Below are 27,936 nucleotides of genomic sequence, written 5' to 3'. Positions count from 1 at the left end.
AGAAATTCTATGCTTTCAATTTTACTTTGGTCTGAACTTCTTAAGCATCTGGTTTTCTTGCACCACTGTGCAAGATTACATTTTCAATATTAGAACTATTAGTTGCTAGGTAAACAGGAGATAAGACTTTTGAGAAAAATGCGTTGTGTATGCTTAAAATACTAATAAAATCATCTCCCCAAAACAGGCATTCAGAATGTTTTGGGGTATTTTTCCTGAAATTGTATTATAGTATACTGTTAGTTCTAAATTCTAGGTCTAGTTACGTTTTTGGTAAATACTTAACAGATAAATTATAGTTACACAACTCTATAAAACACCTATATTAAAATTGTTCCAAGAGATTCTGTTTCCAAGATATTCTGACAGTGGAAGAGGTGTAAGCAATTAACACTGAAAAAAAGTTGCTTAATAACAAAAGCAAGATGCAGCTCTTACCAGTAATTTTCAGTAGAGGAAGGTTCATTACATCCAAAGAGTAACATGTGGTGGACTGTGTCCATGCTGGCATGAGGCTTAAAGTCAACTGAAAAAAATATGCCAAAACAAGTAAGCTATCTAATCTCACCATAAGTTACATAACCAAGATAATCTTGTGCCATTTTCTCCTGTAATTCTAAAAATAAGGCAAATTCTAAAAATAAATTCTAAAAATAAGGCAAATTCTAAAAATAAATCCCCACCCATTTATTTGCCTTCTGCATTCTACTTACACACGTTCCTTAAATTTTCATTTAACAGCCTTCCTTCTAAGCTAAAACACTGTATGTACCTCATTTATTTATTAAGAAAAAGAAACTAAGTTCCTAATGAAAACCACTGTATTTCCCACAGAAGTTAAATATGATAGTAAGTTAATATATCAGTGCATCCCAAACCACAAAATTTTACTGTCAGCAGTCTAATTGAAATCTTCCTTTGCAATCTGCACTTGTGACTTAATAATACTCTTCTAATTCTTTTGTACTCCATAAAAAATACAAACAAGCAGTAAGTTACAGTTAAGAGCAACTAAATCTTATGCATTAGTAATATCTTCTTCCAGTATTCTACCTTGATTACATTTTTCCTGCATCTTTCTTTGGACAACAGTTCCATGAATGGATTGAGTTTCATATGTCAAATCCTTTGAAATGAAAACCAAGATTTTTTTAAAGTCAGCACGATCTCACTGCCCAAATATTTCTCACTATTAGAAACTTAGATGTGAAAGTTCACCTCTTGTTTACCTCTCAAATGTCTGTTCTTTAAACTATGCCACAGATAAAACACTACTTTGGTTTCTCAAGTACTTGTGATCCTGTTTAGCAAAGTAAAAATTTTACCAACATCATGGGAGTAATGTTGACCATGAATGTATGGTATGGCATTTCTAAAAGCATTCTAAATTCTAATTATTTTATTACTATAGAAAAAATATGCCATTGCAGGGAATGCAATAGTTTTTAACCTTGGACTACAGCAGGAATTCTGAAGACAAGTTACTCCCGCCCCTATATGTACACAGACAGTGAGAAACCTCAAGTAAGTATCTTTTAGCTATTAACAGGGAAGAGGGTGAAGCTGCAAACCAGTGAAACTATATTCTGCTCCTGAGGTTTATGGCACTACGTGCACTCAGAAATCAGTATTTTAACAAAGAGCTGTAGCAGAGTTTCTGAAATAAATGATGATGTGGATTGTTGTCCCAGTTTCACAGGGGAAAAAATATCAAATAGCTTTTAACCCAATTTCTGGAGCTGAGCTCTGTCCTGGAAAGTAAGGAAAACCAGCCAATAGTTAAAGCATGTAAGTCAAGTTTTCGCCTGAAGATAGGTGGTCAGACTGTAAGGAAATGAGCATGCCACAGCTGAGGGCTTGATTTGGGAAATAAGATGTGTACCCATATACCCTGAGAAGGTACTTTGAGTGACATATATGAATTAAGAACTACTAAAGTTGACAGCATGAAGAAAGTCTAGAGACAACCCAACATCTTTATTTTTCTACAAGCAAATTCTACTTGTTTCATAGATAAAAACCTAATCTGTGTGATGGAGACAATTCTTGGTTTGGTGTTTTTATCAGTAATGATTACTAATGAAATTATGGTTTATGCTTGCATGGCAGAGGCAACGTGTCATTCTGTGAAATTCCTACTTTACTTTTCAGATATTTGGGGTGTTTTAAGCTGCTGTTATCAATCAAAAGATTAAATTTTTGAAGGGGTTTATAACCAGTTCACCATGTGAAATTTCATTAACTTCATTGTCAAAATTAATATCTGTAAAAAGTGTGCTGTAAGTACCACTTATAAAGGCAGCCTTCAATAAGGGCAAAATTGAAGGTTAGGCCTGCTAGCTGCTAAAGCTACCACCTGTCCTGCTGCTTAATACTGTCTCTGTTTCTTTTTATTTTTCTACCACTCTCCTATCCCAAGTATTTATTCTAATGAGTGTTTCAGGAAGTCTTTTATTTGCTCCACATAATGCCTATTACAATGATGTCCTAGAGCAAAGACAGCACTTCAAGCAGTTTTAGAAAACTTATTACAGATACCTGACTAAATGCTATTCTTACCAAGAGAAAATAATGCACGAGAGCTAACAAAGCAAAATCAGATTTCTGGCATAAACTATTTTAGCTGATATAACTCATCATTGTTCAAGGAAGTATTGAAAAACCTCACAGTCACTTTATAAGCTTAAGACAGCTTTGTATAGGCAGTTACAGTATGGTTCCTATACAGCTTTTTTCTTAGCAGCACACCCAGGAATATAACTTTCCAAAGAGAAGGTTAAAAGAAACAAACAAAAATATCCAACTAAAAAATCCTGTGTTGCAAAAGCCATGCAGATTAATGTGGGATTCAAGCCAAATGCAGTACCTGACAAAGAATGAGAGAGTGGCCAGTGTTTGAAGGTACCTTAAAGATCATCTTGTTTCAGCCATGACAGGCACACCTCCCCCTACGCCAGGCTTCTTAAGACCTCCATCCATCGTGGCCTTGAATACCTCCAGGAACAGGGCAACCACAGCTTCTCTGGGCAACCTGGGCCTGGGCCTCACCACCCTCACAGTAAAGAATTTTCTCCTAACAGCTAATCAGATCCTACTGTCTTTTCTTTCCCCCTTGCCTTGTCACTCCATGCTCTTTTAAAAAGTCTCTCCCCATCTTTCTTGTGGGCTGAAGGCCACAATTAGGTCACCTAGAAGTCTTCTGTCCTCCTGAACAACCTCAGTTCTCTCAGCCTTTCCCCATGGCAGAGGTGCTCCATATTTCTGATCATCTTTGTCTTGCATCCTTGCTCTGGACTTGCAGCAACATTCTAGAACTCCCCGTGCTGGGAACTGTCACTACCAAAGGCTTAAGAAATATCAAACAGCAGTCTTATTTTCCTAGTTGACAGCCTCTACATTTTACAGTAATGAACAGAATATTACTCAATAATAATTTTTTTAATGCATGGAGAAGTGATACAAATGATTACTAAAATAACAGCAGCAGCTTTCATATACATACTAAATTGAAGTCTGACCTAATTTCTTGATCAAGAACTACAAACTCAAAGAGAAACAGGAATGAACAGAACATGACATCAGTTTAATCTTAGTGTGTACTTAAGCTATGTATTGAAAACACTAACTTCTAAAAAGTTAATCTTTACAAACAGTAATTCCATTAAATAAAGTTGATAGATTTTTTAAAAATATTAATGTCTTCTCTATCAAAGAATTAACTTTAAAGAAATTTATCAAGAATTCAGTGTCTGAAGTTCGGCAAAACAGGGAGACATCAGAGACCTCCAATACAGTGACAACATCATCTTTGCATGGCAATAGAAAAGTTTATACACCCCATAACAAAGTAACCAACCTAGAGCTTCTCAGAGTCCATTACAGATGAAAAGTAATAAACCATTTAATTACTTCAATGTTTATTGCTGAATGTAGAAGGCTCAATTTCATTTCTACAGCACAATCTGACAAGGGCCTATCATGAGTCAGTAAGAAAAAGACATTTATTTACTAGTCACCCATGTAAATAAATATCAGCAGGTTAAGGTGACAGTCAAGTTTTTTGGCTGAGAGGCCTGCTGTCAGACTAAATTTTTGTGAGTCTCTTTAGAGCACCATTTATCTCTTTCTACAGTTTAATTATGAAAAACTGATTTTTATCAATGCCTGCACCATTACAGATTCACCTGAGTTTCTGGTTTAGCTATTTATTCATAAACATTAATCAAACAGAATGCAGAAGAAGAAAACCACAGTGATATGTTTTAAAAATAAAACTGGAGTAATACTTTCTTGGAACATCACATATTAATGTCACTCACTAATAATAACATATTAATCTCACAGCCATTTCACTTCCCAGGAGCAAAGGGTATGTTCCTAACATAAACCTAAATGTACACCAACCCACTTCACAAAACAATACTCTTCTTAATCAAATTTGTCAGTATTTACAGCCATTTGAGACAGAGAAACAATTGGTTCAAACAGATACCTCTGCCTTGATAAGTCTTATGCTCCACTAAAGAACCTAATACAGAAAACAGCATCAGCAAAATTATACAGATGCATGCCTGAAAAGATCCATAGGGCAAAACCTGCTCTAATTCTCCTTCCAGCTGGCAACATTTCATTAAGTAAGTGTGATTGATTCCTTCCTCTGATAAGGTCTGAGAACTCACTCTGAACAAGTTTGTGAATTCTGATACAGCATCCCTCCACTTTTGAAGTACTAACTGTCCCTGCGCAAACACGAATGTTTACTGGTGTCCTTTAGGGAAACAGCAAAGTTGAAGTCTGAATTCAAAGTCCTTATACACAAATTTAATAAAAATTCTGAAAAAAGTTACAAAAAATTTTTCTACTTAATAACAAATGTAGTACTGCCACATACAACACTAAAAAAGAAACTCTCTCTGCCAAGGCTCTTATATTTCACCAATATGCAACAAAAATATCTTGCTGCAGGTTCCATTCCAGAGCCTTTTCTTCCAAAATGTCTTGGATGAAGGAAGAAACAAGAGTAAAAATAGGAAGGCAAAGTTAAAAAAAGAATGAATTAACAAGCCTTGATGAAACTGTAAAGACAAGTGGTCATAAAAATGTCTCTTTAAACCATAAAAGGAAACAAAGCACAAGGTATTTACTTAGCAAATAAATTGAACTGAAGGCAGAACATGCAGGTTTGCCATCAAAATATCTCAGGAATCCAGTTTACTGTTTCAGTTATGTGTACTCACACATCCTCATGTTGAAACTCTACAGAACACACAGTCTTCTCAACATCAATAAACAGCAACCCATGGACAGTTCATATGCTAGTTTTCCGTTGTTTTTGTCACAAAGCAAAACAGTATGTTTTAAGTTAAGTTAATTACACCATTTTTTGGTAATGAAATGAAGGCAGATCCAACTTAAATCATAAAAATATAGACTCTATCCTTTCAAAAAGATTAAACATTCTCTGTGTCCCAATCTTCTGTGCTTATTTAAGCAACAAAAAATACATTTATGCAAGTTAATAGTTTTCTACATAGATATTTTATAAGGTAGGTCATTCTACATTCTTTCTATTCTACAGTTTGAGAGTTTACTCTTTCTAATTATCAGGCAACTTCCGTGGATTATGAACACTCCAATCTGGGCCTTTTCCATGAGGAACACTTTCCAGTGAAGCAAAACAGAATGATCACACACTTCAGACTGACCATATGTCTATTCATTTCCACCATATATGGAAGAAACAAAAGAGGGAAAACACAGAAATTTTCTTCTCATTTAAATTTAAAGCATACAAAAAAACCCTCAAATCATATATATATATATATTCAAAACATATATATATATATATATATATATATATATATATATATTCCAATATATATTTCTTTGTAAGGAATGCTATCATGAGAATATTTAATTTCACATAACAAGCTGGGCTTTTTTACAGATTGCTCATCAAGTTCCTCTTGCTCTTCAAAGCTCTACAAGACAACTAGAATGGTTTCTCTACCCAGAGACTTATTCTGCTTTGTAATAAAGGGTACTCAGGAACAGTGATCACTGGAAAGATGACCAAATCCTGTAAAAATCAGGTGAAGAATATATAAAATTTTAGATCTGCAGAAAAAATTAAAATGGGTTGCATTGCATGATTTGCACTGAGACTTTGCATAACTTTTAAGCAAATTCTTTCAGCAGGTTCTTTTAAGCATACACACCATCAAAAGAAGTTTGCGTTCCTTTAACACAAGCAACAGAACTAGATGTACAGCAACCTAACAATAAATTATGGAATTTTTCAACTCAGTGACACACTAAATAAAAGCTGCTTAAGGAGGAAGTTAGTAGTATTGCCTTTCTATGAATCAACACAAGCAGAAGAGTCTATTGCACAACACAGCACAGCAAGCATAATTTATTTGAGAGTGAACACTCACTCCCTTCCTTCTATGCTCATTTTTCTTTCTTGGGCCATATTCACAACCAAAATGTGAGGTTAGATTCTCACCTCTTTAGAAAACAGATATATAGCAAAAGCACTGAAAAAAATTTAATCATTTTTCTTAGTTACTGTAATACAACATGAAAATCAAAACACAATATTCTATCTTCTGAGGGATTTCCACAATAAAATCCACATGGAACAACAATCTCATAACACTCTACATCAAAAACTACATGGGATTCCCACCATACTTTTATTAAGCACAGGTATCCAAAATGCAACACAAGTGTAAAGAAAGAAAAATATTGTTTCCTTTTGAACAGTTTATAGCATCTTCTGAAAGCAAAACCATCTTCAGCCAAACTAATAAGCCTTCTGAACAACTGTATGTTCACGGCAAGGCACAATAAAACTTAAACTACCGCAAAGACTTTCTGAACAGATGGTGTTTTTCTGCTCATTTATATGATGACAGCATTTGTAACACATTAGAAGATTTCCTTTTACTTGTCAGCCATCTTATTCATGTCATGCCATTAAAAAAAAAAAGAGGGAGTGGGTTTGGTTTCTCCTCCAAGTAAAATCTTTCCACAGCCAACACTGACTGTAAGTACATAGGATTTACAACCTGTACCAAGAGGTAAATAAACAGTCTGCTCAGCAGTGCAGAATTAAGTATCTGGCCAGATACAGAAACCCAATACTTTGTAAATGGACTGTTTGGTCCTGACTGCCAGAGGCATCTGCATGCAGCTCTGTAACTGCTATTACTCATTAATCTCCTCAGATACAGTTTTATTTTGACTCTAAGTAGGTCCCTCTAGTTTGTTTCCACATTAGACATGTTAAATGCATTTTGGAAACGCTGACATCTAAAGATTAAGTTAATATGAGTCAAAGAAAAAAAGGAAATGTTGAGGTTCTTCAAAATGGCTTGCTTAAGTTCTTTCAGTTAACCAATACTCACCTACATAGGCTTCATCATCCACTGGCAGGGGTACTGACATGCAGAGGTAGGTATCAGACTGTTAAAAGAGAACAGAAATTACCTTTAAATTGGGGAAATTTAGAATTTAAATAGAAACAAAGCATCAAAATTCCCTACACTTTCTGAAAATGAATGTGGGAACACTGAACAAATTAATATATACAATAGGACCATCTAGAAAAAATATCATGTACTTTATTGAGATACTTGGGCAAATACGACATATGTTATCTGATTTACTATTGTAAGAAACACATTTATTGCCACAATTTATTTACATGTAACAGAGATCAGTCTACAAGGTTATCAAAGTGGCTATTAGGTTGGTAGGTACACTATTAACTATTTAAACCTCTTTTTTCTTAATTGTTTTTTTTTTCCAACTTCTAAGGCTGTTTAGGAAAGGAAATACATCACCTACTGGAATTTCACTGCACCTATGAAATGAAAATCTGACAGGCCTTCACTTTCATAAGGACATCTAAACAGATAAATATAAAATTCCTGCTATGAATAACTTCAAGCTTAATTTAAAAGAAGGCTCTGTGGATAGGTGTAAACAATTACATGCAACAGAGAAGGAAGTTACAATGGTGATAACAATATGTGATTACACAGAGCAGTGATATGCACCTATAAGAAACTATTTTTGGTATTTTTGCTAGAAAAATGGAAGGATGAATGGAGGTTAACTGATATGATTTATGTGAATGCCTTTGTGTACTGTGATTATATACATTTACACAGTTAAAATACTAAAGCCTTCTAGAAATAGAAAAGGAAATATTCTATGTTTTTCATTTAACCTGGGTTCAGAAGATTTTTTTTAAAAAAAGCACAACCTATTTAGGACCTTATATTCAAACTTTGAAAGCCAATGTCAGCAATGCTTCATAGTGCAGTAGAAATTGAGCAGTTTCCCAGTTAATGTTCATGTGTAGTACCTGTGCCAAAAGAATGCATAACTCAGGTATATGTAGAACACTCCTAAGTCTCATAAGGGCTTGGACATTCATGCACCCATAGAACAACAGCAATTATGAACTGTAAGACAAATCCTGGCCCTCCCACCCCTTCAACATGCCCAGTAACTCATTCAAAAAATGCAGTTTTTGGCAACCTTTCCCCCAGCCTTGACATTACAACACACAAAGAGAAGTTCAGATTTAATAGGAATTTGAACTGACTGGTTTCTTTGTATGGGTTTCCTAGCTGTTCAACTGATGGCTCCTTAGGTAAAATCAATAATTCATAATTATAAATGTGCACCTGGATGAACTGAGACTACTTTTCACTCTTTCTGATGGAGAAGTTTAATATCTTGCTGTAAAAAAGATCTAGCAGAAACCATAATTCTGCTTTGCACTTGCTGAAATAACACCTCTTGCCTTAAATTACATGTTCCAGAGGGGATTTCCACAAAAACATGAAAACCTCATTTTCTCTTCACCCCTTTAGAAACCACTATCTGCAACAATGAGTCATCAACTACTGCACCACAACATACTGCTCTTCTCAAGCATGTGCAGCCCTTTAAAAGAGATGTAGACCTCTTAATGATATATATACATAGTTCTCTACAATGCCTCAGTGCAAAAAGAACAAAAAATAATTATTCACCTTGCTTAATGAAACTAGATATGCACATGACAGTGTAATCTCAATATGTGCATCTTAATGTTAAGTTTAAAAATCTTAACCGTCTTCACTTTTACTCACTTGGTTCAGCAGAATATAATACACTTCATACCTTAAAGAGTATAAAATCATGACTTTTGTAATAGCTTTCATGGAGTATTTCGAGAGTTAAAAATACTGGGTCACAAGAACTAGCCCTTTTGAAATGCTTTTTGGTTGTTTTCTCTCAGCTTGCTGAAGCCACAGCAACGTAGAGTTTAATGTAATTAGATTCACTGATGCATCATCTGAGATTTGGTGTAAACTGCAACTGCATGTTTTACTAGCACAGCTAGAAATATTTCACATTATAAAACTTCAACAATTCAGTTTATGAAACCAACATTTTACAATTATAATTAATTCAATGAAGAGCTTTTTCTATCATTTGAGGCTACTTTTTGTAGTCTACTTTTCTCTGAGAAGTGCATATAGATATGTATTTATAAAAGTCACCCTGATTTTTTTGTTCATTTTATTTGAGTGATATTTTAGGAAAGGCTTTGTTTTCCTAGCTTATTGAAAGAAGAGAAAGAGGCAAAAACTGCAATTCTCTCACCTGCTTAGGTGTCACTGCAGGCATGCGAATGTCCAGTGCAAAATCTGACAGACCAAAGGAAATCACTGGCTGGTCACTTACAAGGCATTCACTGGAAAGAGATGTGCTAGTATCTTTATATCTGAAAAAGAAGGAAGAAAGTTTTTTTTTTTTCAAATATTGATTTTTGTTACATCTTTCTTAAAAGAAGTTAGACAATGCTGAGTTGTTTCAGGAGTGATCTGAAAATTTCACTCCATCACAAGCTGAGGAAAACATCTTAGTTATGCAGTATTTGCTGATGTAGTTCATGAGCTGAGCAATAAGATAACTAGTTTGGAAAATGTTAGCTGAAAATGTAACCTATTATCTCATCCCGAAATTGTCAGAGGCACACAGATGTACAGACAGAGAATTAGTTCACTACACTATATTGAGTACTATTAATAATTCACAACAGTTTTGGGGGTTTTTTTTGAGACTATGATTTATAGTTCTATACAGATTAAATTTAAATTACATGCAAGAGGGCAACTTTTAATTCAAACACTATATAGTGTGTATTTATATTTATAGTAATTTCTATGCTACTACAGCTACTACAAATAGCAAAGTAAAACAATAAACTTGGCAACATCAAACAAATATCAAATTCTGTATAGAGTGCAATGTATAAATGGATTGTAAGAAAAATGTAGATCACTATAAAAACCGGAATGGTAAGACATAAGAAACATTGATGCAACACTGATACAAGTTTTGGCTATGTATATACATGTGTACAGAATTGACATGGTACCCAACCTCAATAACAGTAAAATCCTTTTTCCAGGAGCTAAGAGGCTACTTCTGTTGTCTGCACTACATTAAAGTTTACGTATGCAATTCTGAATTCAAGCAACCCCTAAATTTCTCAGGACTGTTGAGCTTAGTCGACGTTTTCTTGTTAAAACATGATCTTATCCTGCAAGCTAACTCCACCATCTGAAATACATTTACTCCCTGTGTAGCCTCAAACACAGCTGTAGTGTTAACTAAAAAAGTTGTATTAATTGCCATTTTATCCTTCTATCTAATGAGCAACCCTATGGATAAAACATGAATTTCTGTTTTCAGTATGACAACAGTGCCATTTCAAATTGCAGAAAGAAAACTCTGTGCAATGATCAAAACTGAACAAATACTGTAACACATTTTTATCTAAGATATGTTTTTTCATATTTTTGTAATATTTTGACTGCATGCATTCAACACATAATATTTTCTTGCATAACCCACCTCTTGAAGACTGACAGTGGGCTTCTGAAACCCAAACAGATGTTTTGAAACAGAAGAAGCAGTATTAGCAGGTTGCTAACAAAGCCAGCCATGTTCACCCTGCTATTTCTGGCCTGATTAAGCGAGCAGAAAAAGGGCAGTGTAGTTCTATCAGCTGTGATCTCGACAATCAGGTAGCAGCAGCAGTATCATTTCACTACTTCATTATTATGTGCTCTGCGGGCATCCTCCAGCTTCTGACAGATCATCTGTCTTGGAAGGCGATGCACTGTAAATCAGGAAGGTGGATGCTATTATGTTGTCTGTTTTATTAGCTATAAAACGGTGTTGAAGAATCTTCCCTTGCTGAGGGATGACGCTGTACTTCTGTCCACTAAAGGAGCTGAAAAGGACTAGCACACATGTTGCTTTCTGCCCAGGTTGTGCAGTTAAATCTGCATGTTACTTATCAATCCACAGCACTGAAGACTTCAAGTGGCATCACAGAAACCAGCATCAGTCATCCTTCAGAACCTGTAAAAATAGAAGGAGCTTAAGGATGACTAACATATTAGAGCATTAGTTCTCAGCAAATCACTGTTGAGGCATTTTAATACATTAATAGGTTTTTTTCATGAGCTTTAGCCCAACCCAGTTGGTTCTGTTGAGTCCTTCTTTTCCTACCCTTTCCTGTATACAGGATCAGAAAGAGACACACTTCATTTTGATACATAAAATGTATTCTCAAACATATTTTACATGATGGGAAGAAATATAAAAAACTCCTCAATATATAAAATGCAAAGTATGGAGTATTTCACATATGCAAACACTAGTAAAATGTGTTCTACAAGTAGAGGGAAAAAAAGCACCTACTTGACATAGCAAGAATCAAGGTTCATAAATTTTATTAACTATCACCAAATGTTTCTGCACATATTGCAGACTGGGAGAATATTTTAGTTTTAATTCAACCTGTAATAAACCATTATGTCATTAACAAGTATCTGTTTTTTATGTACTTTAGCTACTTTTACACCCATTTCAGGAAAAAGATACTTTAAAAATTATTTTTGGAAATACAGTAACCAGAACTGTTGACATCAGACTGCTTTATATTAGTTGAGTAGTTTTCTATCCTTTCATACACTGAGGGTATGTCAGCATAAACCATTAGTCTCCCCCCTGTTTAATTTTAACTGTTCTTACTTCCCCATTTTAATATACATGGTATTTAAATTCAAAATTTTAGTGCTCTTCAATAATTATCTAGAAAATTACACCATGTCTTACTGAAGACATTTATATTAGCATTCTTCTATTTTTTGAGAATTCCACTTTTGGCAGAGGAAAGTTTCCAGTCATAATCATACATAACTGTACTATGTAGTAATTCTTCTAAACTTGTATAAACAGAATATACTAAATAGTGTATTCTGGATTAGTATAAATACTAATAAGAAAAACACTCCACCCAAATTAAAATATCTTACAGACCCTAAAACACATAGTCAAAATACTTTCATAAGGATGAAACAGAAAATAAGGATTCTGACATTAAACCAATGAAAATCCATGTATTTAAAAAAAAATCACTCCCATTTCAGGGCACATGCATGTACCAAAAAGGCTTCTTATAAATCAAAAGTGCTTAAGCATAAATTAAGAAGCCATACTGGCTAAACAGTCACTGCCTGTTGGTAAACAGCTACAATAGATTTGCTTTGGACTACTAGCAAGATTTAAAAATCTGATTGCATTAATCAACATTAAACTTACAAATTTTATTCCCTGAAGGATGGCAAAAAAGGTTTAGTCACAAACAACTGAAAATAAACACATATTAGTTTTCAGCTTGCTGAAAATATGCCAAGACTGTCCAAAACCATTCATGCAAGTAATGATACAATCTTATTTCCTTTTTTTAATGTAAATTTTAATGTCCCTGCTTCTTTATTTAAATAAGTTATCTAAATTGTTTTCATTGGTGAACTATACAAATCCGCAACACATATAAAGGACTGTGCTGTGATGAAGACCAAAAATCATTTAAAAACAAACAAAAAAGACAAGTGTGACATGCTGATATGCTTCACATAAGTTAACCACAATAACATAAGGCTTCACTACTTTCACTCTCAAAGGAATAACTACACAGCAGTAACTGTTCAGTGTCTTTGTAAACTACCTGACCAGAAATTCCACTACCTTTCTTTAGTTGTATTACCCAAGAAATTCTGTCCTTTTTTTCCCCATACCATTATGGAAATGCACCTGACAAGCAAGAAATCTGAAGAACAGGCACAGGAAGAATACAAGGAGTTGTGACATACACAGAATTACAATATTCTATTTTTTTAAATACAAAAATATATTTCCAATAACTAGAAATAAGAACAAATGCTTAGCTTATGGCAGCTTCACTAAGTCTGAGATCTCTGAGATCTATTAGATCAAGTCTGTTACAAACATCAACATGGTATACAATTTAATTAAGGAGATTTATTTAATATAAAAGAAATAAAAAGACAGGAACTAAGAAACCAGACCAATAGTCCCTCTCCATCTGAAATACAAGGGCTTCTTTATAGCAGCTTTCAATTCTCACTACAAGTTAACCATAGTAATAGCAAAAATCACCAGAACACATGTTAATGTCAACAGAATATGTGACAATTTGTGGCTGACCACTGGAGGTGGGGGTAAAACAATAATTTGGAATAGTCTTAAAAAACCAAAGAAATAAAGCTGTACTGAGATAAGTAGACATCTGTATATTGTCCTTAAAACCAGTCCAATTTCATCTCCAAGTGCTTTTTAAGGTTTATCAGCTGGATGACTATGAAATATGAGCTTTAATGTAACTAATACTTCAGATTATATCCCTACACAATGAAATTTTACATTTGGAAGGAGAGGAAAAAATTTAAAGAGGCAGCACTATCCTGAAGCTATTCCAATGTAATTTTAGGTATGATGCAATACAGAAAAATATTAGATGAGGGGAAAAAAACAAGGATGAGTGATTCAGAAGATTAAGAAGATTAAACAGTTAAGGTTCATTATGTGGACATCTAGATACCACTGTTATGCTTTCAATTTAGGGTAAGAGATCCCAAGGGAACCGAAGTAATAAAGTATAAGGCATAATTAATGACAAAGACTACAGTGAAAGCAGAGAAAGTGAGATGAAAATTAGATAGGGCAACGTAAACATTCTAATTTTATCCCACATGCTCTACCCAAACAAAGAAAAAAACAAGTGAGTAAAGAAGAAAAAAACAGCCTAAAGTTGAATAGGGGCAGGGGGATGAGAGGCAGAGGAGGAGAGGCAGACAAGAAGCTGGAATTCAAAATAGAATGCAAAGCAGAGTAACAATATATCAGTGTGACATTATACAAATTACAAGTGCATCTTTTAAAAGAATAGCAATTAATTTCCAAAATTCAGCTACATAAAATAGTTCTGTATTAATCACAAGTTTATAAAGCATATTATAGTATTTTCTTATTTTCTGCTTAGTCACTGGAAAGTTTTATATACACCTCCAAGAGAACAGCCAGAAGCAGAAACTACACCCTCCACCACCACTACCTTCAAAGAAAAGAGAAATTAGAAGATGATGATAATACATGGGAATTAATATTCAAGTCTATCACAGATAGTAATTGCTCATACATGAATCTCTGGTTTTGTTTCTTATGCACTTAAGTCATGGAAATGAGCAAGGATTCCTTACGTTCTGTCTTCGGCCAGAGCCAAGTTCACATTTTGTCTTGGGCAAAATTTTAAGCTTAGACAACAAGGAAAAAATATCCAGTTCAACAAATGAACTGCAGCTAAGCCTCCAGGTTGGAACACTTTGCTTCTAATTACACAGGATAATCAATATGTTGTGGGATCTTGTTAGGGATTAACTAATGTACTAAATGCAGCCACCCAGGACACAGATTCATAGGAAAACGCATTTCACAAGAAGCCATCAAATCAGACAACTTTTTGATACCTAACCATCAAAAAAAAAATCTCACAAAACATATCTAGGTATTAGGAGATGTATAACAGAGATAACACTGGATTGGGACACGTGACTGATACATCAGAGCATTGTGCTACTATGCAGAATGATCTTGACAGGCAGGAGAAATGTCTTTATATTGACCCATGAGTCTCTCACTATATTTCTTCTCCCCTGACTAGCTCAGCAACGGAGTGACTGAGTGGTTTGGGATGAGCACCCAGTGCTTAGCCAAGGCTAACCCACAGAAAGACTAATGATACCTTTGGCTGCATGACAAAGCATGGCTGGGACATCACAGAGGGGATCCTTCCCCTCAGTACTGGTGAAGCCACACATGGAGTGCTGTGTCCTGTGCTGTCCTGTGCTCCCTAGTGTGAGAGAGACATGGACATACTGGAGAGAGTCCAAGCAAGTACCATGAAGATGCTGACGACACTGGATTATCTCTCCTACCAGGACAGGCTGAGAGAGTGGGGACTTTTCAACCCCAAGAAGAGAAGGTTCAAGTAGATCTCATCAAGGTATAGAAATATATGAAGGAAGGGTACAAAGAGGATGAAGCTAGGTGCAAACTTATTCAACATTATCAGTGATCTCGGCCAGGGGATTAAATACCCCTAAGACAGTTCATAGATGACACTAAGCTGGTGGGAGTGTTGATCTGGAGACCCGGAAGGTTCTGGACAGGCTTAATCAATGGGCTGAAACCAACTGGATGAGGTTCAATAAGGCCCAGGGATCCTGCCCTTGGCTCACAACAACCCTCTATAGTACAAGACTGCCCCATGGAAAAGCACCTCAAATCACCCAGTGTAATTGCTGGCTGACTTGTATTTTTTTCTTCTTGCTCTGTGTTTATTCAGGAAGGCAATGTCCTCCCCCTGCCCACCCCAGCAGCGTATTAGTTTTCTATTAGATAATTGGTCAGTGCGTCAGCAGGCAATGCTGGCCTTCTATCACAACATAAAAGGTGTGAGCATATAGCTGGGGCTGCCCCCTACTTGGGAAGCAACCCACACTGGATGTGGTGTAGTATTAAACATTGTTTTAAAAAATTACACTGGTAACTTTTCAAATATGGCTTGCCTTTTGGTTTAATTTATATTGTGCAAATTCCTATCTTCTGCTACCAACAAAAACTTCAGATATGAATATGAAAGGGATAATAAAAAAGAGAAACATGATTGCTCTTAATGTTGTTCAAATTAATCTTCTCCAAAATTTGTTCTCCTGAGAATAAGTATGATGCCTATTTTTAAAAGAAATATTATACAGAAACCTATTGCCCAGTCCATCACAGGAAGAAAAATATTAATACATTAAATAAAGGACTGTAATTTCAATTTTCTTGCATGCATTACAGCAGTGAAACTGGATTCATTCTAACAGGATTTATTCTTTGAATGCTTTCCAAGTATGTTAAAATTAGACAATAGTTTTTTCTTTCCCGTTTAACAAGAATAAAATGGTAATTAATATTAAGCTCTCCTTAAAAGGATTGTTTATAAGGGCAACACAACATATGAAAAAGTTCAATCCTGAATCTGAGCTTATTTTAAGATATTCTGATGATCCATCAAGCATTTTTATGGGTTTCGTACCGGGAAAGTAAGTTCTACTTACTATCTTAAGACAGACTATCTGTACCAAGCAAAAGAATAAAGTAAAACCCTTCAAAAGCTCTGTCAATTCAGTAAGTTGGGCAAGTTTTACCCACTGGACAGATTTTTGTTTGTTTGTTTTTTTTTTTAATTAATTGAAGTTTTATACAGCAAAGAAACAGAGGATGAAGAGCTCTTTACACTCTTCCCTTTTGGAGATCAATGTGTTCACAACACAACATGCAGTTTCCTAAGTGCTGTAACAAGAGAAAATCATAAGCCCTATGGCCCCAAGCCATTAGGGAACTCTATTAATAAAGGAATCATTCAATTGTATTTAGTAGGCAACTCATACAGCAATAGTAGTTATGGAAATCACAAACAGAAGGATGGAAAGAAACAGATTATTTTATAAATATTTGTTTATGCAAAGAAAAAGCAAGGATACTATTCCAAGGGTGACTGGGCAAAAATTTATAGAATATATAGAAACTAAAATGGGCCTCTGATTTTTTTTTTGGTGTCTCCCAGATTTCAGACAGAGTGGACAAACTTAAAAGATCAAGATTTTATTTGATTATGTCAGACAAACATCTAGAATTGTTAATTTTTTAATACTGTGTGATGACTCTGTGGAAACAGAAGAAAATGTGTAATAAAAAAAAAGATGCAGAAAATACGTAACTACTATTTTATGTGATCTTATTGAACAGCCTCTTCTTAGGAGTTAGTTATTTGCCAAGAAGTAAAGTTGTTCTAGGACTACTTTCCCAGTTACATTTTCCTCCTATTCCTGAAGTAAATACAACAGATACCACTCCTCAACACAATGCACACTCAGGTGTGAGACAAAGAAATACCTGAAAAATAATTTTAATATTGCACAATCTGGAGACACTTGCCGGTGTGTTTAAAACCAAAATAAAATTATTGTTCTTGGAAATTCTGCAAACTCACATCAATTGCTGAATCCTAAGGTAAGATTTTTCAAAACATAATAGAGAGTTCAAGGTAAGATTTTTTACTCATTTTCTCCATCACCATACTGTAAACTATTTGACATAAACTTGTTTAAGAACAAGGAATTGTACTTTGGTTGACAGAACAGAAATATATAAGCAAACCACCAAATAAAAATTTTCCTTCCTCTTTATATTAATACAGTTGTGCTTGCTTTAGTAAAACAGAGACTTCAAGAAGAAATTCACTTTTACAGCCTGAAACTGCTTTAAACACTCCTAATCTTCTCTTAGGAGTCACAGATATGTTTTAGAAGTCTCAAGACAGCATGTGTTGGTTCTCCCACTCTGCATTTTAACAGCATTTGAAAAACATCTTATTGACAATAAATCACCTTCTAATGCTTCTGCTTTGACCAGGTATCAAAACATTAATTACTTGCTTTAAAGGGAAAACATATAAGAAGCCTCTGCTTTCATTTAATATCCAGACCATTATCAGTAGCACAATGTAAGAATAAAAGTTCATTGAAATGCTCTTTGTTTTCCCTTTGTTATGCAAAACCAGAAAATATTAAATGTTTTAGAGAGTTAGGATTAGCCTACAAGGATAAAGTAGATGAGAGATCATTTCAAGTACTTAAGTTCAATTATGCATTACATATGAACTATGAATTAAATTCACTGCATGTTCCTTCGCTAAGAAGGACATTGCATTAGGTTGGGCTCAGCTGCAAGGCTCTTTGAGACACTAGAAGCTGTCAGACAGAGCCAGTTCCAGTTAGCTCCAAGATGGACCTGCTGCTGCCAAAAGTTGTGCCCCTTGGCCATGCTGGTGATGCCTCTGCTATAAGGTATTTAGGAAAGGGTAAAGAACACTGCACAACAGCTGAGAGGGGTGACAATAACTGAGAGAAACAACACTGCAGACCCCAAAGTCATTGAGGAAGGAGGAGAAGGAGGTGTTCCAGGCACCACATGCAGCCCATAGAGCTCATGCCAGAGAAGGTGAATACACCCTGAAGGAAGCTGCATGATGGAGAAGGCTCCTGGCAGGAGCTACAACTCATGGGGGATCTACACTAGAGCAGCCTGTTCTCAAGGTAACTGAACCTATGAAGAGAACCCGGGCTGGAAAAGTTCATGGAGGACTGTCTCCCACAGGACAGACCCACTCTGGATCAGGAAGAAAGCATTATAAACTGACTGCAACTCCCATTCCCTATTCCCCTGCACAGCTCAGGAAACGAAAGGAATCAAGAGTGAAGTTGAGGCTGAGGGAAGCTGGTTGCAAATGTGTTCTTATTTCTCAGTATCCTACTCAGTTTAATTGGTAATAAATAAAAAACCAGTATATCCTGAGCTGGAAAGGCGCCCACAATGATCACCAAGTCCAACTCCTAGCCCTGCATGGTACAAGAGGCAAGTGTCACACCACAGGCCAAAGGTTTCTTGAACTTCCCACTGCAGGGACAGGCTAGATTTTTTTATCATATTACTGAGTTGGAGCAGTTCCCAAAGGTACTTGATGAAGCTAAGCACTGGGAAAAAAAAAAAAAAAAAAAGAAACAGCAGTGTGAAGCTAGGAGTCAGAACAGCAGCAGAGACAGGAACACTGCTAATGTTAGCAAGCTTCTAGCTCTCCTTGGACACGCCAAGGCAACGCACCTTTATGCCTGTTGTTCTGCAAATGGTAATTCCTAGTTCAGTACAACATTCTTAGAAGAATGCTGGAGTGACTACTTCCACAGTTTCTATTTGCTCAGAAGGATGCTGGAATGACTTGCCAATCCAAATACTATTCATAACAGTCCCCAACTCCAGACACACCCCCTGCAAAATCATGCCTCAATAAGCCTTCTTTAGATAACAAATATATGACTACTAGAAATAGAAATAAGAAAAATTAAGAACTTTTTCCTAACCCCTTTAATTGTATGCCTCTTTTAAGTAATTCCAGGTAAAAATATGGAACATATTCCTACATATCCAGTCTAGGTCACGTAGTTAAACTGAAGCATTGTAGTTTCATAGAAGTTATGAGCAATTTCAATTAATGAAAATAAGTCAACAGAAGTTTCTTAGAGTTCATTGCAAAAGTAATGTTGTAGTCTTTCCTTGCTTTACAAGGCACAGATATCTTGGCACAGATAACAACACCTCCCAACTAAGGAAAACGAAAATGAGGAGAGTGGAAGATGAAAACCAAGTCAATGAATCCAATTCCATTTAATATTTGCTAACATTGAGCAACATAAGATCCATGCTAAAAGCAGATAAATAAATCCTCAACTATTATAGGCCTTTTTATGATACTTTTTACTAGTTAAACGCATTGTTTTCAAAACTAGTATCCATAAGAGTAAAAGAAAGAATTCTGTAAACATCAAAATAATGCTAGAAATCTAGCACCTCTATAGATACAGATTTTTAGTATCACAAAATACAAAAATGCTAATACTAAGATAACTGAACACAATTAAACAGAACAGCATTTCATTAATACTATGTGGAATTTTTTTAAAGTATAAGGGTAAGTACAACACAATTGCTGTGATTCTACTAGCACTACGTTTTTCTATGCAGTACCTAAATATAGGTACAGTAATAGCATATACTACAACATAAATGGATAATCAAGGAGCCCAAGCTTCTTTGCTAGAAGGCACCACTACACATGGGAAGACAAGAGTTCACAAGAAACTGGAAGAAAAACTAAGCACACCAGAAAGGAAGAACAAGGGAAAGAAAACCAGAAATGAAAATCAGTACAAGAAAGTGCTAAGAATATACTAGGCTCTATTGCTATGTACAAAACATCCAACACTATGGCAGAAGTCAGGAAAAGGGACTCTACACTGGAGCAGGTGAATGTGCTCTAAAGGAAGCTTCAGCCTATGGAAATGCCATACTAGAGCCACTTCTTGGTAGATAATGGGGCCTGTAGACAGGTACCCATTGTAAGAGATGCATGTGTCCCCTTAGCCAAATAGTACAGGTTTGAGGGAAGATAAAAATTTGAGAAATCAATGGGCCAAGAACTCCAGTTTTATCTGTTCCCTGAAAACCCACAAAGGAGCATCCATGCTCATGAGCTTGGAACACTGGTCATGTGATTAAAAAATGAACAGCAAGTAGCTTTTCCAAGGATCATTTGTCACAGAACAAAGGAAGTTATGGGCACAAGGAGTCTCATGCATACTTTTCCCATTGTACACAATTTGGTTATGAGCAAACCACATTATTCTATGAATATGACAGCCTAAGTAAGCCTTGAGTTTTGCTTACCAGGCAGCAGGGAAGTAATTAACCCTGAAGCTGGGGGGCCTCTCAAGGTTGTTCCTTGAAGCGAAGAGGCCATTTTCCCAAAGGTAGGTATTTTTGAAGTGATTGATACTGCACATAGCCTTCGTAGAATTGTAACTTTAATTTGTGCTTGGCAATTTGTGCTTGGCAATTTTGAATCATTGTTCAAATGATTGGTCCACACAATAACAGAATGAACTCTGGCACCAAACTGTATTTCACAGTTTTACAGCATCTTATTAATTAATGCTTTTGCTAAAATCCTTTGACTGTGGTTCATTAAGCTATCTAAATCACCAATTCATGACACCCATTAGGAGCAGTGGCCCTGCAGGGGGCTCACAGTTGAGAAGTCTCATCTGGAAAGACTGTAGCTAAGGAGAGGACTCACATGTTACCATTCTTGAAGAATTATATCCCACACCTCACAGACGGGACCTCACATGGGAGCAGAGGCAAGGGGAGGATGTTAGATCCTATGGTGTGACCCAAAGAAATGAGGGTTGGAGATTTAATGGAAATACCTTTAATTGTTGTAATCCACGATTTGCATTTTATGGTACAGGAATTCCTATAAAAGGACCTACCTCAACCAGCAGCGGATGAGCCTCACACAAGGCAGCACAAGCGCAGCTGTGACCTGACCTGACTTTTGTGCCCAGTAACTCCCCACAACAAACCACCTCTCTGTCCTGAGCAATCACCAGAACACACCAGATAAAGCTCCAAGTCATGGACTGAAATAACTCAGTGAACATCTGTGGGCATTTAACAAGGGTGGTCCATACATTAAGGATCTGTGTATAGATCAAAAGATGGGAAGTGGTATGTAGGTGATGAGGATAATAAGGATGTATTGCATAACATGAGACCTGAGCATGATATGAACAGTACGGAACTGGGGATGGAGTGTGGGTTTGTGGGTGTAATTTGTACTGATTTTGGCTTGGACTTTTTCTTTCAAGTAGCTTATATAAGCTTTGGATTTGTAAGCAAATCAGCACTGAAAACAGACGGACGTTTTAGTTGTTGCTGAGCAGTGCCTGCACAGAGCCAAGGCCCTCTCTGCTTGTAATACCACTGTATCAGTGAGAAGGCTGGGAGGGGACATAGGACAGCTGACCCTAACTGGTCAAAGAGATATTCCATACCACATAAAGTAGGACTGTAGGGACATTTGGAGTGATGATGGCACTTGTCTTCCTAAGACACCACCAAATGTGAAGGAGCCCTACTTCTTGCAGGCAATGAATACCTGCTGATGGCATAGAGGATATAAATTCTTTATTCTCCTTTACTTATGCATGCAGCTTTTGCTGTCTTCATCAGTCTTCATCCCAGCTTCATGAGCTTTCTCATTTTCTTGCAATTGTCTTGCCCAGCTCACTGGGGGCCAGGGAGAGAGGATCTATGTGTTGCTGACATGCCCACCAGCCTTAAATCACAACTAGTTTTGTTTATTTGCTGTCTCCATAACACAAAACAAGCCAAAAGAGAAATAACCATGAAGGGGAAAATAAATAACCAGCATTAGTGTCTAAACTACTGTGAATATGTTTCCTGCTCTCTACAACCTACACCCCAACCTCCTGAAAAAATTTCCTTGTAGAAATATATTTTACTCTAGTTCTTGGAGCATGAAGGATTCTCAAGCTTGTTCATTTCCAGAGTAAAGTTAATCAAGTGTTCTTCCCTGGAAAACGCTATTCAGCTATACATCAATAGGACTGAAATGATGATGAATGTAAAATAGTAGGACACCCATCCCGACATCTAAAATTTAGACTCAATCCCCAAATAAATGGTTTTACTATGACAAAGATAATATTTGTAGAAAAAAGGTATATGAAATTGCAACTAGACAAGGTTGGGCAAGACAGCTTATTCCTTCTGGACACTGGAATTAAAAAAAAAAAGTTTTAAATTGTATTTTTACAGAAATACTTGTTTTCAAAAGTCAAAAATATGCACGAGAGACAGGAAAATGTAGGTAAAATCTATAGCTCCTTCTCCCTTAGCATAAAAACCACTATTAAAATGATAAAACCATTTACACAATTAGTTTTCACATGTGAGAGCAATGGCAAGTGCAATTTTAAAAGCTCACTGACATATTGGTCACTCCTGTTTCTCAATAACACTGGGCTTTACTCATTCTGAAAATCATGCCTGGTATTAAAAAAAAATAATTGTCAACAGCCATCAGTCATATATATTTTCTTTCTCCCAGGGTGTGTTCAGTAATTTCAGAAATTTCAAGTTATCTTGATTTCAAATTGTCTTAGCTAAAGGAAATACATTACTGCCAGCATTACTCACAGCTCAGATTAAAAGCAGACTTATCCTTGAATAAAAGGAAGAGAAATCAGATACCTTTGAACATAAAAGGAAAAAAGAGAGGACACTACTGAAGGAAATCTTCCATGCTACAAGAGGAGGTCCTCACAAGTGCCAAAAATTAAAGATATACTTTAGCTTTTAAAGATCCGACACCTATTAGACAGAAAAACTGTGGCAGATTTCTGCAATAAAGTAATTCAAACTTCAAAATAGCCATATTTTCCAAAATAAAATAAAAAAAATTATGACAAATCTGTTGGTGGACACACATTTATACACTTTAACTATGAACCACAAAAAATTAGGAATTTTTTCAAATCAATGCGTAAATGTTAAGAAACAAGATCTTTTTCTGTGACAGACAACTGCACACAGACAGTGGCACACCTTTGAGAGTGAAGAACTGCAGCAAATGGGAAGAACAAAACCACATCACCCACACACAGGAATGCAATTCTCATTCAACAATGTTAAAAACTAACTAGATTTCACATACTTAGAATTCAGTTTTTATATATATACACACAATCAAGTTCAGTCCACCAATAAAAACAATGAAATAAGAAGTTTCAAGAAAGTTTTTGGAAGTTTTGCTGTAGACAAACGCTCCTCAGAACTGGGTAGAGCCAGATTTCATGTCAGTCTGATTTGGCTTTGATGTTTATAATATAATTTAAAGCTACATAAAAATCATGCATCTTGTATGAGGCTGCCAGCTCAGATCAGAAAGATTTGCAAGATCATCTGTTCTCATTCTTAGAAGACCAGTACACTTCACCCACTTTTTCCCATTATTTGTGTCCAGTAAGGCTCTTTTTAGTTTATGAGTAGAATCTTGCACAGAATGGGTGAAAATCATAATATAGGAAGCAATGTCTTTGCTTGATACTGATTTATTACTGTTTTCCACAAAGCTCTGACAGATGTAGGTATAAGATAAATCATCGTATTTATGTCCTTCCTATACCACTCTACAAAATCCTCAAGCTTTATGTTTTCTGACTCCTGCATAACAACCATGATTTCAGGTTAAAGAAGAATCTTAAGACTTAGCTAATTTGTTGGAATTAATTCAGATGAAAAGCATTTCTGCAATACACAGTTTGAACAGAACCTAAGTAGTCTGGTTTAATGATTTCTGACCCTATATATCAGAAAGCAAAAAAATTTAAGCTCTGCATTTTACTAAAGAGCTTGCCTTGCTGACATTGGTAGATACCTGGCAAGAGAAACTGGAACATGCTAGAACCCAATCTGGATTTTGTAGCTTTGATAGTATAACCACTGAAGATTAAAACTAAATTTAAGATATACCAGAAACCTCCAATAGCAAACAGAAAAAAAAAAAAGTTTATTTTTCCTAATCTGAGTACTTGTGAATTCTACTCATGGCTGGACTCTTGAATTCCACTGTAGGGAAGGAAATAGAAGATAATTCAAGAGCTATACTAAAATCTCTTCATATTGTTGTGGTTTAATCCCAGCTGGCAAAAGACTCAGTTCTTGGACTCAGTATTTGTCTTATTGCTTATGACCACTATAACAGACTCTACATTGGTGTTGCAAGTGAGTTAGCTCCCGCACACAACAATGTAGGTAGATGCTTTCTCTTTTTTTTTTTTTAATTTGGAAAATTTAAAAAATATTAGGTAATTATTTTACGCCTTTTGGTTCAGAATGCAATCTCTTTCCTGTGCTATTCCATCTGTCAAGTGATTATTTTGATTAGCTGAAAAGGCAGCAACTAAAAACATTGTTTTCCTTGGTGACTTCTCTTTCATTAAGCACCTTGTGCACACCAGCATGGCAGTACACTTCTCTAGTAAGTGTTTGTTAAGTAATACCTCCTATGAAAAAGTGAGCCAGGAAGTATTTGGAAATACAGAATTTATTGGCAATCAATCCACTACTGGAGGAGGGGATGGGACAGTTTCATAGACAACAGCAAAAAACTGAATATCACAGGAAGAAACATTTCAAAGATAATTTTAACCACAGGCCAGCTCAAAAACTCTATTACATTACCCCTATTTATTCTATTTAGAGATTACATGTTATGGAACAGAGCTAAAAGCAACCTAAACAAAGCAGCTTAGAGCTGCAGTGAATTTTTGTAATGCACTCTCATTTGTCTATTCCACCTCTCTTTATTCTCTATATTCCACCTCTATTAGCTTGTAACTGGGCATAAATGACTGTCCCTTATAATAACGGAATATAGAATACAAGTAGCAAAGAGAGAAACTTATACTTACAGGACCTTTTACCAATTTTTCTGCTAGCTTGCTTAACAATATTCAACTACTTACTTAACAATAACAATACAGAAAAACCACAAACCAACATCCCACAGAGAAAGAGAAAAAGGTGTTGCTTCAAATATTGACTTTTGCTGGAACTGGATGAAGGGAAACCCTCAGAACACTTGGCACAAAGCTCACCCAGCATGGTGGGGCAAGCAGGCGGCCAGGGGAAGCGCAAAGGTATCTGCAGTGGATTAAAACAGCCCTGGAAAGCAACCACAAGGACCAGGGTTGACTAACAGGGACCAGGCTTGTTCAGCCTTGAGAAAAGAATGTTCCCAGGAATTCTTATCATTAGGGGCTACAAAGAAGGGGACTCCTCTTTAACAAGGAAAATACAAGCGCTAATGGGTATAAATTAGTCCTGGGAAGATTCCATTGGACAGCAAAGGAACATTTGTCATAATGAGAACAATCAGCCCTTGAAATAATCACCCCTCAGATGTGGTGGATTTCCCAATGTTTGACTCTTTTAAGATCCCTCTGGACAAGGTGCTGGTGATCTTGACTGGACCATGTTTTTACCAGGAAGGCTGGATGAAATGACCCTTAAGCTCCCCTTCCAACCTGATATTCTCTGACTTTTGCAAGAACAACAATGATGAAAACAAAAACCCATTGAGTCCCAGATTTTAAAAAACATTTATTGTACCCTGTGTCACAATATTTTGATATTCCAACAAATTCTGTAAGTAGTAACAAAAAGCTTGTTAGTACTCAGCCAGTACATTAATTCCCAGCTAAAACAGGGAACAAAACAAAAAAAGAAGTGTTTACTTCTTCCACAGAAGACTAATTAACACACCAATGCTTATTAAGGGTATACCAACAAATTTTTTGATAATGTAAGAACAGTTGATTTAAATATTATGTATCACAGTGCTTATGAGAAGCTTTTCCAAATACAACACCCACTCACCTACTTGCATGCAACAATTTGTCAAAGTAGCATTTTAGCTCCTCCTAATCACATCAGCGGTTTCTTTAGCAAGAAGGCCCAAATCCCCCATTTCCAGTTCCCCACTCAACAGAACTGATTTTTCTGACATAAGGTGAAAGTTATCAGGAAATGAGGGGTGTGGGCTGAGGAGAGAAAATACAGAAGTCACACTACATAGAAATAGCAGACAATATTTTGTATAGGACTTTTTCATGCAATACTTTGAACACAATTTTTTAATATATCTATTACTCTGTAAATTATAAATACGCTATTTTGTTTTCCTGAGTTTTCTTCTTTCTGGGTCAAAGTCATGCATTTTTGCAAGAAAAGAAAGATCAGTACAGCATTTTCCAAAATGCTCAATTTGAAGTGCTATATAAAACATTACATAGCTTATGGTACTTTCTGTTTCAGACAAATTTTTACTCATAACTAAATTATTCAACCTGAGGCCCCAACACCAACCAATTCCAGAGACGCAGTAGTTAAAGTACTCAGGAAGACATCTGAGACTAAAGTAAAAAAAAAAACTCCAAAGAGAAATACTTTTTCAGGTCAGCACTAAAAATCAAAAATGTTTCATTGTCACCTAATAAGTCCTCCTTAACCATTGATAAAATACAGAAAGAAAGCAGACTTTTAAATGCATTTTGGTGTAAAATAGGACAAGAAATTTGTACAACAAAATTTGCCCAGTTTATGATAATGAAGAAGTAGATCAGCTATCAGCAGACTAAACACACTATCACAAAGTCAGTACCTACTTCTGTTGTTGAGAATAGTTGGAAGTTTTTAACTCTATTATGATCTCAAGTGGGGAAACACTTTATTTCCAATGAACTACATTGACAGTTTAGTATAAGACAGGTTATTTCACTAGCTAACATACAAATCAATGTAAAATAAAAATAAGGTAATACTACAACAAAAGTGATCTAAAAAATCCAACCATGATGGAAAGGGGAGAAAGAGTTTAGTGTTACACATCAGTTCCAATTCTGATACTCTTAAGTGTGTATGAAAGCATTAGGGTATAATCCCTTGACAGGAAACATAATACATACTCCAAACCCACCTTGGAGCTTACCTGCCCTAACTCTCAAATTAAGGATGTAAGTTCCACAAATACACCATAAATCCATCATTTTCACCCAAGCTGCCTTCCAGCAATTCAGGCTTGAAATCAAGCTACTAAAGAACATGGCATATCGAGGTGAAGATCAAGGCTAAAGTCAAAGATGGAAGACAGGTGACCAAATGATAAAGAATTACAGTAATTCTGCATGAAACAGTATAATTGTCACAGCATTTTTCAGCTACAATCAAGACATTTTAAGTGTTAGTGGAAGTAGTCGATACTACTTGGTAACAGAACCTCCACAACAGCAAGAAGAGATTTGTCTTCTTCTCAGGTCCAAATCACATCCCATGCTTCCCTTCCCTTTTTCTACTCAAGAGGTACCTTCAAACCCTTCCCCAAGACAGGGCTGTAAGGTCTGGTGATATGCAGCTCTTTTCCAAACATGGCTGTTTGCTCTTACCAAACGTGACAGCCTC

At 35.9% G+C, this 27,936-nt stretch overlaps 1 protein-coding gene across 16 annotated transcripts in view; it reads right to left on the bottom strand.

The window, feature by feature from the left end:
* PAM (peptidylglycine alpha-amidating monooxygenase) overlaps window positions 1-27,936 on the bottom strand; it is a 115,422-nt gene that overhangs the window by 52,238 nt on the left and 35,248 nt on the right. For 15 of the 16 annotated variants that reach the window (XM_039705677.1, XM_039705683.1, XM_039705688.1 and 12 more), the window contains 4 exons: window positions 10,927-11,439; window positions 9,670-9,790; window positions 7,413-7,470; window positions 439-526 (listed from right to left, as the gene is read on the bottom strand). In XM_039705677.1, the coding sequence (XP_039561611.1) occupies window positions 439-526; window positions 7,413-7,470; window positions 9,670-9,790; window positions 10,927-11,018 (359 nt within the window). In that variant the 5' untranslated portion in view covers window positions 11,019-11,439. Of the gene's footprint in view, window positions 1-438; window positions 527-2,905; window positions 2,964-7,412; window positions 7,471-9,669; window positions 9,791-10,926; window positions 11,440-27,936 lie in introns of those variants that run through there. The other variant, XM_039705690.1, reaches the window with a different exon arrangement.

This window comes from Passer montanus, unplaced genomic scaffold, assembly GCF_014805655.1.
Source record: "Passer montanus isolate IOZ18808 unplaced genomic scaffold, ASM1480565v1 scaffold182, whole genome shotgun sequence".
Taxonomy (NCBI): Eukaryota; Metazoa; Chordata; class Aves; order Passeriformes; family Passeridae; genus Passer; species Passer montanus.
This window is presented reverse-complemented; position numbering and strand designations above follow the sequence as displayed.